Source organism: Camelus bactrianus, chromosome 6, assembly GCF_048773025.1.
Source record: "Camelus bactrianus isolate YW-2024 breed Bactrian camel chromosome 6, ASM4877302v1, whole genome shotgun sequence".
Taxonomy (NCBI): Eukaryota; Metazoa; Chordata; class Mammalia; order Artiodactyla; family Camelidae; genus Camelus; species Camelus bactrianus.
Window position 1 is genome coordinate 25,574,672 of NC_133544.1, and position 15,222 is coordinate 25,589,893.

A 15,222-nucleotide genomic window follows, 5' to 3' on the forward strand; every position below is an offset into this window, starting at 1 on the left:
CCAGAATTTTTATGAAGTATTTAACAATAAGCACTTTTTAAAAAGTTGTCTTTTGGGGAACATGTACAAGAAAAAGAAATCAGCTTCATCTTTTCTGAAATTGCTTAGCTTCACAATATTGTTTTACCTGAACTTCTTTGCAAGGAAATTCAAATGGCCAATAAATATACAAATAAAACACACTGTCAAAAACTTGAAAAATGCCCAAGGTTGAAGTGGAAACGGGAACCCTCACAGATTACTGGTGGGAGTATAAACTTACAAACTTTCCAAAGGATATCTTGATAATATGTCACAAAAGCCTTAAAAGAAATGCATACCTTTTGACCCAGCAATTCCATTTTAAGGAATTTATCGAAGGAATTATTCATAGATGTGTGCAATAATACAGCTAAAAGGAGATTTGTAACAGCATTGATTATAATAACTCCAAACTGGAAGTAAATAATGAATAATAAGTAACTGATTTAAATAAATTACAGTACATCAATAAAATAGAATATTATGCTGTCATTAAAAAGGGTATGGTTGAAAATTATTTTAAAAACTCAAGTCATATCCTTTGATCAAAATCCTCCAATGGATTTGCAAGCCACTTGGAAAAAAATCTAAAATCTTATCATGTCTTATAAGGACAGGTTCTTGACTCCCTCTCCAACCTCACTGAGGACAATTCTCCCTCATGCAACTCAAGCATACCAGACAGCTTCAGTTTCGAGATATTTGCACTTGCTGTCCCTCTCAAGTCTAGAGCATTTGTCCCTTGGTCAGTTCTACAGCCTACATCCTCACTTCCAGAGAGGACTTCCCATCTATTTATGTTTTCTTACATGCCTCATTTTTCTTCATTGCATTCATTACCACCTTGTGTATTATATAATTATTTTCTAGTCTGTCTCCCTCCACTGTAATATAAGTTCAATAAGAGCATGGACTTTATTTTATATTCTTCTGTACTTCCAGTGCCTAGAACAATGCCTGGCTTAAAGTAGGCATTCAGAAAATATATTGCATGAATTTGTTGAGTGAATGAATGAATGACATGGGAAGATTATCTTTACATATTAAGTAAAAAAAAAGAGATGCAAAACAATATGTACAGTATGATTTCATTCTCAACATGTCCATCAAAGAATAGAAAAAAAGCAAGAAAGATGTCAATCAAAATGTTAGCAGTATTTAAACTGTCAGTGGTTTATAGATATTTTGTATATTTGCTTTTCTATTTTGTAAAGTTTCAGCAACAGACAAGTAGTATTTATATACTAAAGAAAAAGAGCGTATGCTTTTCTAAAGTAATAAATGAGAACCTACCAGTCCATTTAAGTTCTTTATGTTGTTTCTTCCTAAAGACAATATCCTCAAGTTTTCTGTAGAGGAAATAAAGCAATGTTTGGTTTATTAGAATTATATTATACAATATGTAAATCTAATATTATAAAAGTTTAATAAATTTTGAATAATAAATAGTCTTATATCATAATAAAGGCTGTATGAATAAGAAGTGGTAGTCAAATAGGAACTAACACTGACCTATCATCTAAGGTAAACACTACAATGATAATTGTACATCATGCCAATATTAAATTTTAAAATGGTTAGCTATTTGGAATGTATGGTTTTAAATTGCTGCCAGTAAAACTATTACAAGGATAAAATAAGAGTAAAGAAGATCTGAACTTTAAATTTGGGAGCATATATATTTCAAATCTTTTATAGTATGAGGACTTACAGCAGAAAACAGAAACATATTTACATATAGTTCACCTCACTCTACAAAGGATTAGAAGTGAAATCAAATGAATTAATATTTTTAAATCTTTTACTTTCATTTAAAAAATAATTAGATTGTTATCTGATTAAGAAAATGTCTATTTGAATTTTTTTAAAGGATGTTTCTATCTGTATATCTATAGGCTATTTCTGGAAGAGAAAAAAGAAAAGTAGAAACAGTGGCTGCTTTTCGGAAGGAACTGAGAGTCAGTCTATGGACAGAGAAAGATATTTTTAACTGTAACCTCTTCTGAACTATTTGCATAAAACCATGTAAATATATTATTTTTCAAAATTAAAATAAAAGACTTCTAGTAAAACACAGGAAACTTCATTGCTGTCCTAAAAAACTACTCTGACTACTTATGTTCCACATTTAGTTTTCACAACTTCTATAAATATGCTGTCCAATATGGTAGTTACTAACCACATGTGGCTATTTAATTAAAATTAAATACAATTAAAAATTCAGTTTCTCACTCACACTAACCACATTTCAAGAGCTTAATAGCTATATATAGCTAGTGGCAACTGTATTGCGATAGTGCAGATAATTCTATTGGATGGTACTCTTCTATAACATCCATAATTCAATGGTTAAGAACACAAATCCATTTAACTAAGTTCCAATCCTAACTCTCTATGGAAACAACCAAACCCCTTTGAATCTCAGTTTTATCTTATGTAAAATGAGGAAATATAGTATCTATCTTATAAGAATATAAAGATTAAATGAGATAATTGTCTAAAATATTCAGCATAGTTCCTAATTCATGGTGAGTACACAATAAATAATGTGTGTGTATCAGGCATTTATAGTTATATAAACTTTGGGTTTAATTTATTTAATTCAATAGATTATTTTAAATTATCTTATGAGAAACATTTAGCTTTAAGAATGAGGTATTTTTAAAGTGATCTAATTCAAGCTCAATAGTTTAACTATTGAAACAAGACCCCATGTTATGGGTGGAATTGTCCCCACAAAATTTGTATGTTGAAGTCCTAACCCCCAGTACCTCAGAAGGTGACTTTATTTGGAGATAGGGCCTTTAAAGAGATAATTAAGGTAAAATGACATCATTTTAGGTAAAGTCCAATATGACTGGTATCCTAATAAGAAGAGATTAGTACACAGACAGAAACAGAGGAAAGACTATATGAAGACAAAGGGAAAAGATGGCCATCCACAAGCCAAGGAGAGAGGCCTCAGAAGTAATCAATCCTGCCTACACCTTGACTTCAGACTTCTAGCCTCCACAATCGTGAGAAAATAAATTTCTGTTGTTTAAGCCACACAGTTGGTTGAATTTGTTATGGCAGCCCTAACAAATACACCCCATATAACTATAAATGTGTAAAATTTAAATATTTAAGAAAATCACATAATCAACTATTCTTTAAATTTAGTTTCTTGATATGGAAAAATACTATTTTATCTTCTCCTAATTCATACTGAATAAAAAGCTTATTCAAAAAGTTATTCACTCCATACACAATTATTGAGCATCTACTACATGCAAGGCACAGCTATAAGCACTTGCAATATAACAGTGAATAATACAGATAAAAATTCCTGCTGTCATGGAGCTAATATTTGGCAGATAATAAAACAAATAAGTATATTGGATAGTGACAAGTTTAAAGCAGAAAGAAAAGCAGGTAAAAGGAATGAAATGTCAGGAGGTGGGAGCATCTGACATTTTAGATAGAACATGACTTCTAAATAAAGACTCAAAGGAAGCGAAGCAGCTAGCCATGAGGCCATCTGGAGGCAGAACAGGCAGAGGGACCATCAATTGCAAAGGCTCTGAAGCAAGACCATAGTAGAAGTATTCACAAAACATAACCCAGCTGAGAGAATGAGAGAAGAGTAACAGGAGATGAAATTACAAAGATAATAGGCCTTATATGGGGTGACGTGAGAGAGAAGTCAAGAAATCACCAATAAGTTTGGCCTGAGCAACTGGAAGAAGGAGTTGTCACTATCTGAGATACACACAAGTAGCTGGCCTATCTAGAGCTGGGGAAGGATATCAGGACTCAGTTTTGACATGCTAAGCATGAGATGCCTATTAGACATCCACTGGAAATGTTGAGCAACTGAATGTGTGAATGGAGTTCAGAGGAGTTGCCTGGACTAGAGATACAAATTTAGGGGATATTGGCTTGTAGATGGTAAAGCTATGAACTGGATGAGATAATCTAGAGAGCAGGTAAAGACAGAAAAGGGAAGAGATCTAGGGGATGAGTCCTGGGATACGCCAATATTTAAAACGCGAGGACACGAGACTGGAAAGAAATAGCCAGAAAAGCAGAAGGAAATCAGAAAGGTATAGTCTCCTAGAAACCAAATCTTGAGACTGCTTCAAAGAGGAAAGAAATCATCCATGTCAAAATACACTTAGGACTGGAATTTGACACAACACTGTAAAATGACTATAATTCAATAAAACAAAGTTAAAAAAAATACTTAGGTCAACTAGGATAAGAACTGAGAAATGACCTCAGAAACTGGAGATAACAGATATATGCAAATCTTTCAAAGATAATATCTAACTTAATATATACAACTCTTAAAAAATGTACATGAAAATGGTAATGAAAGACTAAAAAAATCTTATTTATTGCTGTATAAGGAAGTAAATTATGACATCAAAGTTAGTAGATTAAATGTTCCAACATTACACAATTATGTACTTTCCATGTTTTATATGTGGCATAAGTAGAGCACCAGTAGAAGGAAAACACAGTTTCTTCATAGGTCCTGACAAAAATCAAAACAGCATCTTAAAGTTTTATATGTTAATATATTTAGTAAACTGAAGGAGAAAAGTATAATTTTTACCAACAAAACTTACTTTCTAATCTTTTATGTGAGTATTAATACTCACATTGTACTGCTATTTAGCCACAGTTTTGAACATAGTCATGTCATACAGTTTTGGTACAATAAATATATATTGCTGTTAGGGTTATTCCACCTTATAAAACCCCTGTGAAATAGGAATACCGACTTATTTCAGATCCTTTCATCTAGTGTAGTAGGTAAGACTATAGTGCTTATGAAAGGAAGGGGGTGGGAGGGAAGCTACAGTCATATATTCAATGTTTTATGTGGATGAGTTGGTTTCTTTTTGCTGCAAAGTCACAGATAAAGTGTATTTCCTCTGTACATTGCAGAAATACCATTTGTTACAAGCAGGACTAAAATGAGATGAGTCAAGTATAGCAAATATACTATATAAATGCCTATCTTCTCCCACTTCATGTCTACATCAGACATCAATAATTGATCAAGGTACTCTTTTCCCCTGAATTTTTGGAACTCTTCTTAATAAGATGTTCTTGAGAGTCACTACTAATTGACCAAAGAGAATGGGTTAAAACCCATTACCAGCCCTATATAGAAGATTATCCATTTTCATATTGTCATAGTCATGTTTTTTATGAAAGAAAAGCATGCTATCTGTACTGATAAATAATATGTTATCAATTTAGTCTCATTTAAGCAAGTTATTTCAATTACAGACAAAGAAACTGAAATGAAGTAGTGAATAAAATGAAACATCTCAAATTGTTTAATGAGTCAGTGAAAACTAGAATAGACTGAACAATCTTATAAACAACTGTAATAGTAAACACTTCTTCAGCTCTATATAAATACTGAATGCAACTTTGAGTATGGTACCGGGGTCGGGGTGGGATAGAGATTTGGAATAGAAAGTAAGAAGATTAATAAGATGTGATGCTTGCCCTCAAGGAACTCATTATCTAAAGAGACAGAACATATTCCTCACTAACTATAACAGGTAATATTTCTTGAGCATTTATATGCACCAGGCACTATTCTAAGCACTTTATACACACTAACTCATTTAATCTTCACAATAACTATATGAAGAGGTAATTATTATTATAATCCAAGGTAGACTGTAAATCCTCCCAAAGAAGAAGTAATCATGATGGTGGAGATTAGAGAAGTATTTAGAGGTGTCCCTCTAAATAACATTTAAACTCCGCATTCTCGATCTTAATTTTATTTCGTGTAGGGTTCTCCTGTTAGAAGAAGGGGCTGTTCTCAGTGAAAAGCATTGCATTAACAAGTGTACAACATCATGAAAAAGAATGATGTGTTTGGGTGTGAAGAGGGTGTTATAAGCTTTTAGATAACTCTGAATGCAACCTTAAGCCATCTGGTCTTTCCTAGGCAAAGGAGAGTCATTAAAGGTCCCTGATACGGAGAAATAATAATAAGAACAATATTTTTAAAAAGAAAACTCTGGTTCAACTGAAGAACAGAAAGATAGGCAACAAGGAGATAAATTGGGAGGTTATCAACAAAAGTCATGAGTGTCTTTTCAAACTGTGGGTCATGTGAAATCAATTTAGTGGGTTGGGACAAGCATTTTAAAAACACATGAAATCACACTAAAAGTTTTATTAGGAACCTATGCTATAAAGGTAATTATTTTTTTATAAATTTTAATCCAGTTCATATGAGTATACATATATTTGATACATATATTCATATGAATATATGTACTGAATCACTAATTCAAATGTATTTCTTACTGTGGGAAGTGTTTAAAAATGTTTGAAAAACACGACCTAAAGGGGAGATGATGAGGGTCTAAATTAAAGCTGCAGCTCCTGGAAATGGAAAAACAAAAACTTATTTGAAGGCTCTTTCAGAGTAGAGTCAGCAGGACTTAGTGATGAACTTGGATGCAGGGCTTGAGGAAAGTAAAGTGGAAATAGGATAGGTGAATAATGATTCACCAAAAGATACCTACATCCTAATCCCTGGAACCTAGTAAATGTTACCAAATGTGGGGAAAAAGTACTTTGCAGATATGATTAAGTAAGGGATCTTAAGACTCAGAGAGTATCCTTGATTATCCAGGTATTCTCTAAATGCAATAACCTGCATCCTCATAAGAGGGTAAGAAAGAAAGATAAGGCAGAGACAAAAGAGGAGAGGGCAAATTGACCTTTATATTCAAGTGATATAGTGACAAGCCAAGGAATGCGGCAGCCATCAGAATCTAAAAAAGATAAGGAAGAGATTTTTCCCTAAAGCCTCCAGAGAAAGTATGGCTCTTTCAAGACCTTGATTTTGGCCCAGTGAAACTGATTTCAGACTTCTGGCATCTAGAACTGTGAGGGAATAAATTTCTGTATTTAAGCCACCAAGCTTCTGTAACTATAGGCAACTAGCACAAGGAGCCTTGGCAACTGGGAAGGTGTCCACGTCATAAGGAGCAATGGCACAGGAAAAATAGGGATGGTGAGTAATAAACTTTAAAATATAACAATATATTAATATTACAATATATATATAACAAGTATGAAACACAAGGTAAACCTGAACAAAAAGTACAATTAAAAAATCTGATTTTTCTCTTCAAGATAGTTCAGTTCTAACTCTATAAAACCTTCAAAATGTCTTAAATGTTCAGGTTTCATGTTATCTCAAATTTCTTTAGGTAATCAAACTTAAGACACATGGTTTATATATTCTGTCATCTGACAATTATTGTGGTTAAAACAGGTGCCAGCTTCTAAGATTATGTAGTGTCTCTGGAATGTTTGTTCCAAATAACTAAAAAATCCAAGAACCATCTGTTACTGTGGATCACTTACTTAGGCCATTCAGATTTGCAATTTTTTCAATGCAGTTTGTAGACAGTGAAAGCTTCCTAAAAAAAAAAAAAAGAAAGGAAAACTTGAATTAATACGAAAAAAAGTTAATGGTATATCAGAAATTATTCTTCTAGTGCCTACAGAAGATGATATTAAGTCACATTTCCTTTTTACACTGAATCCTTTTTTCCTCTCAGACATGGCATGTACTCCTTCACTTAGAAATCCTCATACTTTTTTCCTGATTACAAAGTTAATACACACTCATTGTATAAAATTCAAAAAAACCTTTTTGAGGGCAATTTGGTGTTACCAAATTTTTTAATGCATGTATTCTTTGACCCAATAATTCATTTCTAGGAATATATCCTATTGAAATACTAATACAAATACCAAAAGATATATAAATTAGATTATTTATTATATTATTGTAATAGCAAAAAACTGGGAAAAATCTATAAACACTCATCAACTGAGGAATACAGATAATGAAATACTATTCTGCCACTAAAACAAACAAGATTGGGCTATAGATACCAACTTGGGAACATGTCCATCATATGTATATTATAAAAACTATATGTAATCCTAAGCACCCCATGCATTTCCCCAGAGATAACTACTTTTAACAGTTTGTATATATTTGTCTAGATTCATTCTATACATATTTTAACTGTATAAAAACAAAAGTTTAAAGGGAGCATAATTACACATTCTTAGTCTTCCTTTCTTGACAAAAATGTTTAATATCTTAGTAATATTTCATGGAAAGAATATAATAAAAGCTAATTTTATTGAACACTTAATGTATGCCTAGTACTCTTTTAAGTACTTTACATGTATTAACTATTTTAACCATCACAACAATCCTATGAAATAACTATTATTATCTATATTTTACAAATGAGGAAACAGAGGCATAAGGATGTTAAGCAATTTGCCTGTTACACAGACACGTAGTTACACAGCCAAATTTAAAACCCAAAACTGACTCTAGAACATGTGATCTTATTCTTTCTGATTTTACCTGAAGAGGAATTATTCATTCTTTCTGCTTAAAACAGTAAAAGCGATTACTGTACAGTGTAAATTATTGGTCAAATTTGTGTATTTTCAAGTCAATCCCCACTCCCAAAAACTACCAGTGAAAGTGAAAAACAAGAGTGGAAAACATGAGAATATGTTTGGGGAATAATTCTCTTAATTGTTTTTTAGCCAACCTGCCCAAAGAACTGTCAGCAATAATGTGAACACCTTGACTTTTTCTAAGCAGTTTCCAAGGTACTCTGGTATGGAGTACAAAACCTTCTCAAATGCTTGCCTTTGATATGGCTTTATGATAAAAAGATATTTGACCACTTTGAAATAATGCTCTTTGAAATCATGATTTTGAAGCCAAAAAAAAATCTAAGGTGGATTTTTATATAATACATTATGTTCTGATCACAAAGGACAAGTTGCATGCAACAACTAAATATGTTTGCTTTTCCTTTTAATTTGGAAGACAGATATTAACCTAATGTATGGGTTCACAAATACGTGTCTATGAATCATTCAAGTTGCTTATTATAAATACAGATACCTCGTTTCATCAGTAGATTCTATTTCTTTAAATTTGGAGTGGGGCTTATCTCCACCCAAGGAGATTCTGTAGGAAGTCAGGGGACCACACTTAGAAGAACATAGGATGAAGAAATCAGGAAAAACCCCAAGTGATTCTATAATATTCTACAGCCCTGACAAGAGCATGATTACAAGGTGTCATGGTAAAACTGCCTCATATTAGCCACAGAACCTGCTAAAAAGTATGTAGAGTATTTAGAAATAAGTTAAAAAGAATTAATACAGATCTGATACTTAAAGTCATGGGAAAATAGGATTACCAAATAATAAGTATAATGTGATCCCAATTAGAAAAAAAATTAGAAGACTCTACTAACACTGGTTCTCAAAAGGTGGCATAATTTCAACACTGTAAACTGACTATACTTCAATAAAAAAGAATGCAAAAAAATTTGGTGTAATTTTGGTTGATATTATTTCCTTTTCTTTGTGCTTTTAATATTTTCTAGATGTTTTACAATGTATTTACATAATTTGAAAAGTTTTTTTAAAGCAGTGTTTCTTGTGCCTCTAAGTAAGTATAGTACTGACTTTGGTGGATAATTTTTTTTTGTGTGTATGTCTTTTACTTCATTTACGTCACATTTTATCTTTATTATCTCCTTTCTTTTATTTTCTTTGGATTTATTTTGTTGTTCTTTCCTTAACTTTTTTTTTTTGGTGTCTAATTTTATAAGAGAAAGTACTAGATTTTATGACAGAGTAATAGTTTTATTGTGTTATTTAGCTTCTCCCAAGAAACAGGGAATTTCTATTTTCCAGGCATATCATAAAAATTGTATGTAAAAAATATTGTATTGTTCAGGATTACTTTATTAATAATACTATAAACCAACAGTCCTTTATGTTTGCCCTTGCCAAAGAGAGAATCATATTAAGCAAAAAAAAAAAAAAAGAAAGAAAGAAAGAAAGGAAGAAAGAAAAAGAAATGAAGATCACAGAAAACAAATATATTTTTCTGGCTTGTGTATTTAGAAAAAGAAGGGGAACTTAACAGCAATATTAGAAGGATGAAAAAAAGACAAAAGAACTTACTCGCAATTAGAAAGTGTGGACAAGGACGCATCCATCTTCTCTATAGGGGGAATCTGGGCATACAGCTTTATCTCTCTGGCTTCGGATGGCTTCTGACTGGTTTTCTCTTCCTATGATAAAAATTAATTTGGAAGAAAATGACCCCGGATTTTTTTTTTTTTTGGTAGGGGGAGGTAATTCGGTTTGTTTGTTTATTTTAATGGAGGTACTGGGGATTGAACACAGGACCTCATGCATGCTAAGCAAGCACTCTACCACTGAGCTATACCCACTCCCCTAATGATCTTGGATTTTAATGTGGAATGAAAAAAGGCCAGAAGTTCCCAAGGCTTTTCAATGTTTATTTTAAAACAATTGTTAAAATTTAATAATTCTGTACATTCTTTACAATTCACTTATTGACAACATTTACTTACTGAACCTGATAATTAGGCTTATATGTGGCTGATTAGGATAATTCAATATTAGATCTCAACCAAATGGAAAAGAGGGGGAAAGAAAGTAATTTTTAATTTCTGTAATTTTTAAAATCCTTTAAGAGCCTATCAATTAACAAACAAAAATAAAAAAACAACAACAAAAACATTTTCCTGGGAAGAATTCATTGTCCCTAAATAACCTTTTCCTAAGTATCAGATTCAGACCTGTAAGATCAGCTCTTTTCTTTGTCATCTCATCTTCCTTTTCCTATCTACAGTTTAGTCTGAGCTAGAACCCCCAAATACCAAGAATTTTGGAAGATAGTCTCTTTATAACAGAGCTGAAGTCAAATCTATTTGCTCTATAATTTACTACTAAATTCTACCTTAGAGTTTAATTTCAGTACTAAGTACACAATATAAATTTTAATTACCAGTATATGCTGCCTAATAATATTCTGTAATATATCAATACTTAGAGTTAGCTCTACATCTCCAACAAAGTAAGAAACTCCTATAGCTCAGGAACCGTTTTCTTTGCTTTCCTATGTTTTCTATAACGTAGTGTAATACAAGATACAAAAGAAGCTTATTTTAAAAAATCAAATCGAAACACATCAATAATAAAAAATATATAATCAGTTGAAAGAAATCTAATACACATCCACTCATTACTTATTTTTGTGCCATACATTTGTAGGTTAGGAGAGGGGAGACTGAAATCCAGTAGATTCTCAATAAATCTGGGGTTAATCAGTGTGAGAATGAGCATGATGTCTTCAAATAATCTGAAAGTCAAAGATTTATGGCCATAATGTAATCTAGAAATAGAACCTACAAACCAAACCAAAAAAACCAACCACTTGTTATTATAAATAAATAAAGTCAGTTCTAAAATCTGATTCAAGGGAATCAAATCTAATACTGAGCCTACTTCATACTTTTTTATTAAATAAAACTGATTTTTCATTAACCAAACAGAAATGAAATTTTAAAATGTAATTAGAATACAAAGAAGTTAATAAGCACTAAAACAAGAATTTAAATACTTCATTATCCTACCACCTTGTCTGTTTTCCCTAGACACCAAGTTTCTTGAAAGACTTTTTGTTCAAAGCCCAGCTACAAAAGCAAAAGATACATTACTACACAAAAAACAACTGGTAATATAGTCAAATAAATCATCACTGGGCATAGAAATTGAGAAGCCACCTCTATACTCTATGAAAATTCTATCTGCAATGCTGAATTACAACTGTTCAAATTTTATAGAATGTTATATTCAAAATATTGGTTTATATTTAATGCATGCTTTTTTACAATGCAGTTTCCTCTCTAAACTACTATATGCTTTTTAAAAAAGTATTTTGTGTATGTATTATTTTTCCAGATATAATTAATATACAGCACTGAATACGTTTAAGGTGTACAGTATAATGATTTGACTTATATAATCATGAAATGATTCCCACAATAAGTTTAGTGAACATCCATCATCTCATATAGACATAAAATAGAAGAAAAAGAAAAAAAAATATTTTCCTGTGATGAGAATTCTCAGGATTTACTCTTTTAACAACTTTCATATCTAATATACAGCAGTGTTAATTATATTAATTGTGCTGTACGTGGCACCCCTAGTGCTTATTTCTCTTGTGACTGGAAGTTTGTACCTATTGACCACTTTTCTTCATCCAATTCCCCCTCCCCCCACCTCTGGTTACTACAAATCTGATGTCTTTTTCTATGAGTTTGTTGAAGTATAATTGACCTACAACACTATGTTAGTTCCTGGTGTATAACATAGTGATTCAGTATTTCTATACATTACAAAATGATACCACTTTTTACAGATTTATTGAGATATAACTGACATACACAACATCGTATATATTTAAGGTATATAATGTGATGCTTTGATAACATGTATATATTGCAAAATGATTACCAGAAAAACGTTAGTTAACACATCTGTCACCTCACATAATTATTTCATGTGTGTGCTGAGATTATTTAAGATCTATTCTCTTAGCAACTTTCAAGTATATAATACAATATTAACTATAGTCACTATGTTGTACATTAGATCCTCAGAACTTACTTGTTTTACAACTAGAAGTTTGTATCCTTTGACCAACACCTCCTCATTTTGTCCATCCTCAACTCTGGCAACCACCATTCTAATCTGTTTCTATGAGTTTGACTTTTTTAGATTCCACATACAAGTGAAATCATATAGTATTTGTCTTTCTCTATCTGACTTGTATCACTTAGCATAGTGCATTCAAGGTCTGCCTATGTTGTTGAAAATGGCAGGATTTCCATCTTTTTATGGCCAAATAATATTCCATTGTGTACATATACACATTTTCTTTATCCATTCATCCATTGATGGACATTTAGGCTGTTTCCACGCCTTGGCCATTATGAATAACACTGCAATGAACATGGGAATATAGGTATCTTGTCAAGATAGTGATTTCATTCCCCTCAGATATATTTCCAGAAGTGGGGCTGCTGGATCACACAGTAGTTCTACTTTTAATTTTTGAGGAGCCTCCATACTGTTCACCATAGCATCTGTACCAATCTATATCCCCACCAAAGTGCAAAAGAGTTCCTTTTTCTCCACATCCTCACCAATACTTTTCTCTCATCTTTTTGATGATAACCATTTTAACAAGTGTGAGGTGATATCTCACTGTGGTTTTGATTTGTACTTCTCTGATGATCAGTGATACTGAGCATCACTTTAGTATTTTTATTTGATGTCTTTTCAGTTGTCTATGCATGATTTTCACTTGCCCACACTGGCGGTCTCTGTTCCAACTTCCAAGAGGCTAAAACTACCATTCCTAAAACCTAGATAATTTGCGTGACACTCTATCACCTGAAAATGACATGTAGTTTAATGACGGTAATGTTGAAAAAGAAAATGTACTGTAACATAGAGATTCCTGCCATCTTACAATAACAGATTAATCAGCCTTTCCATATTTAAATTTTACAGTGGTCAGATTTTTTTAACTGAATTTTTTACTGAAATATTTGAAGATTCATTTGCAGTTAATAAAAAACAATACAGAGAGATCCCTTATACACTTTTCCAGTTTCCCCCAATGGTAACATTTCCCAAAACTATAATGTAATATCACAACCAGTATCAATAATGATACAATCCACTGATTTTAATCAGATTTTCCCAATTTTACTTGTACACATTTGTACATATGAGTGTGAATGTTTCTGCATGTGTGTATTAAGTTCTATGCAATTTTATCACCTGTGTAATTCATGTATCCACTACCACAGTCAAGATTGCTAAATGTTCTAATATCACAAAGATTTCTTGTACTGAATGATCAGACTTAAGTAACTACCCAAAAATTCTTGTATGGTTTCTAAAAGAAGTAAAAACTAAAAAACTCACCCATCTGGCTAGGGCTTCTTTGATTGTTGTTGCTTTTGCCTTAAAAAGAAAAGAAAAAACAAGGCTGTCTTTATTGGTGTAATTTGCTGATTCAATTGTCATGCAATAATTAGCCTTGGCATCTACCATTAAAAAGATCAACTTCTTTCCTTAAGATTTTATATGCAAAGAGAGTGTTTTAATTTTCTGAAATCAGAATGATTTATTTAAATGCCTCTCAGAGAAATTAAGAAAATCATGATGTAATGTTGTATACTTTACTCCCACCTGGTTTACAAAAAACACACAGTTTTCAACACTGATATTAAAGTATATCTTATTTCATTGATTCTAAGATTTACATCTTCTTTTACATTTTTAGTATCTCTGAAATTTGGATACATCTTAAAACCAGGAACAATTTATAATTGCTTGCAGCCAGGTAGCAGTGATGAAGTTTTAGAAGAATATTAACCATTTTATTCACTATACATACCATATTCATTTTTATGTTTGTCAAAGGATGACATGATAAAAATCTATATGCCTAAATACATTTAAAATAACTCTGTCAATAAGTACAAAATAAAAATTCTAAGTGACAGGAAATTATGTCATAGACTAATTCCAATTTCTTGTTTTTCTTTCTTAGTGGAACATAAAATAATGTTGCACCTTATAATCAACAATATCTTAGATTCAATTTAATATGACATTTAAAACTTTAAAGATGAGAAAAGGAAGACATCTTTTGAATTATTGCTGGAGCTCATAAAAAAAAAGAAAGAATCCTAAACAATAACAAAAGGAATTATGTCTATAAAGTAAAGACATGCTAATAAATAACCTTTAAATTAAAAAGAAAATTATAAATTAAAGTAAAATAATAAAAGACAAAGAACATGAAAATTTGAGGAATATAACACTTAAAAGAAAACTTATGCTTCAGATACATTCATTTGAAAATAAGATAACAAGAGACAGAAAACAAATAAGCTAAACATTCAAGATATTTGAAAAAGTACATCATGAAGGCAGAAGGAAATATAAAGGAAGAAATCAATGAAAAACAGAATTGGGGGAAAAGGTTAACAAAACTAAAAGTTGGTTCTTAAGTCTGTGGCAAGCCTGCCTGAGCAAAAAAGAAAGATACACAAATTAAAAATATAGAATAATAAGGGGAAATAACATAGATACCACAGAGATTTAAAAAATAAAATATGATAAGCAAATATATGGCAATAAGTTTGAAAGCTTAGACCAAGTATACATTTCCAGAAAAAACAAAAGTGCCAAAACTGTCACAAGAAGAACCAG

General features: G+C 31.6%; 1 protein-coding gene across 2 annotated transcripts in view; it reads right to left on the minus strand.

Moving 5' to 3' along the window:
* Positions 1-15,222, minus strand: part of DNAL1 (dynein axonemal light chain 1) — a 34,016-nt gene that overhangs the window by 15,410 nt on the left and 3,384 nt on the right. For both annotated transcript variants that reach the window (XM_010962607.3, XM_045522801.2), the window contains exons 2-5: positions 13,927-13,965; positions 10,078-10,187; positions 7,420-7,475; positions 1,315-1,370 (exon numbers count right to left, since the gene is read on the minus strand). In XM_010962607.3, the coding sequence (XP_010960909.1) occupies positions 1,315-1,370; positions 7,420-7,475; positions 10,078-10,187; positions 13,927-13,965 (261 nt within the window). The remainder of the gene's footprint in view (positions 1-1,314; positions 1,371-7,419; positions 7,476-10,077; positions 10,188-13,926; positions 13,966-15,222) is intronic.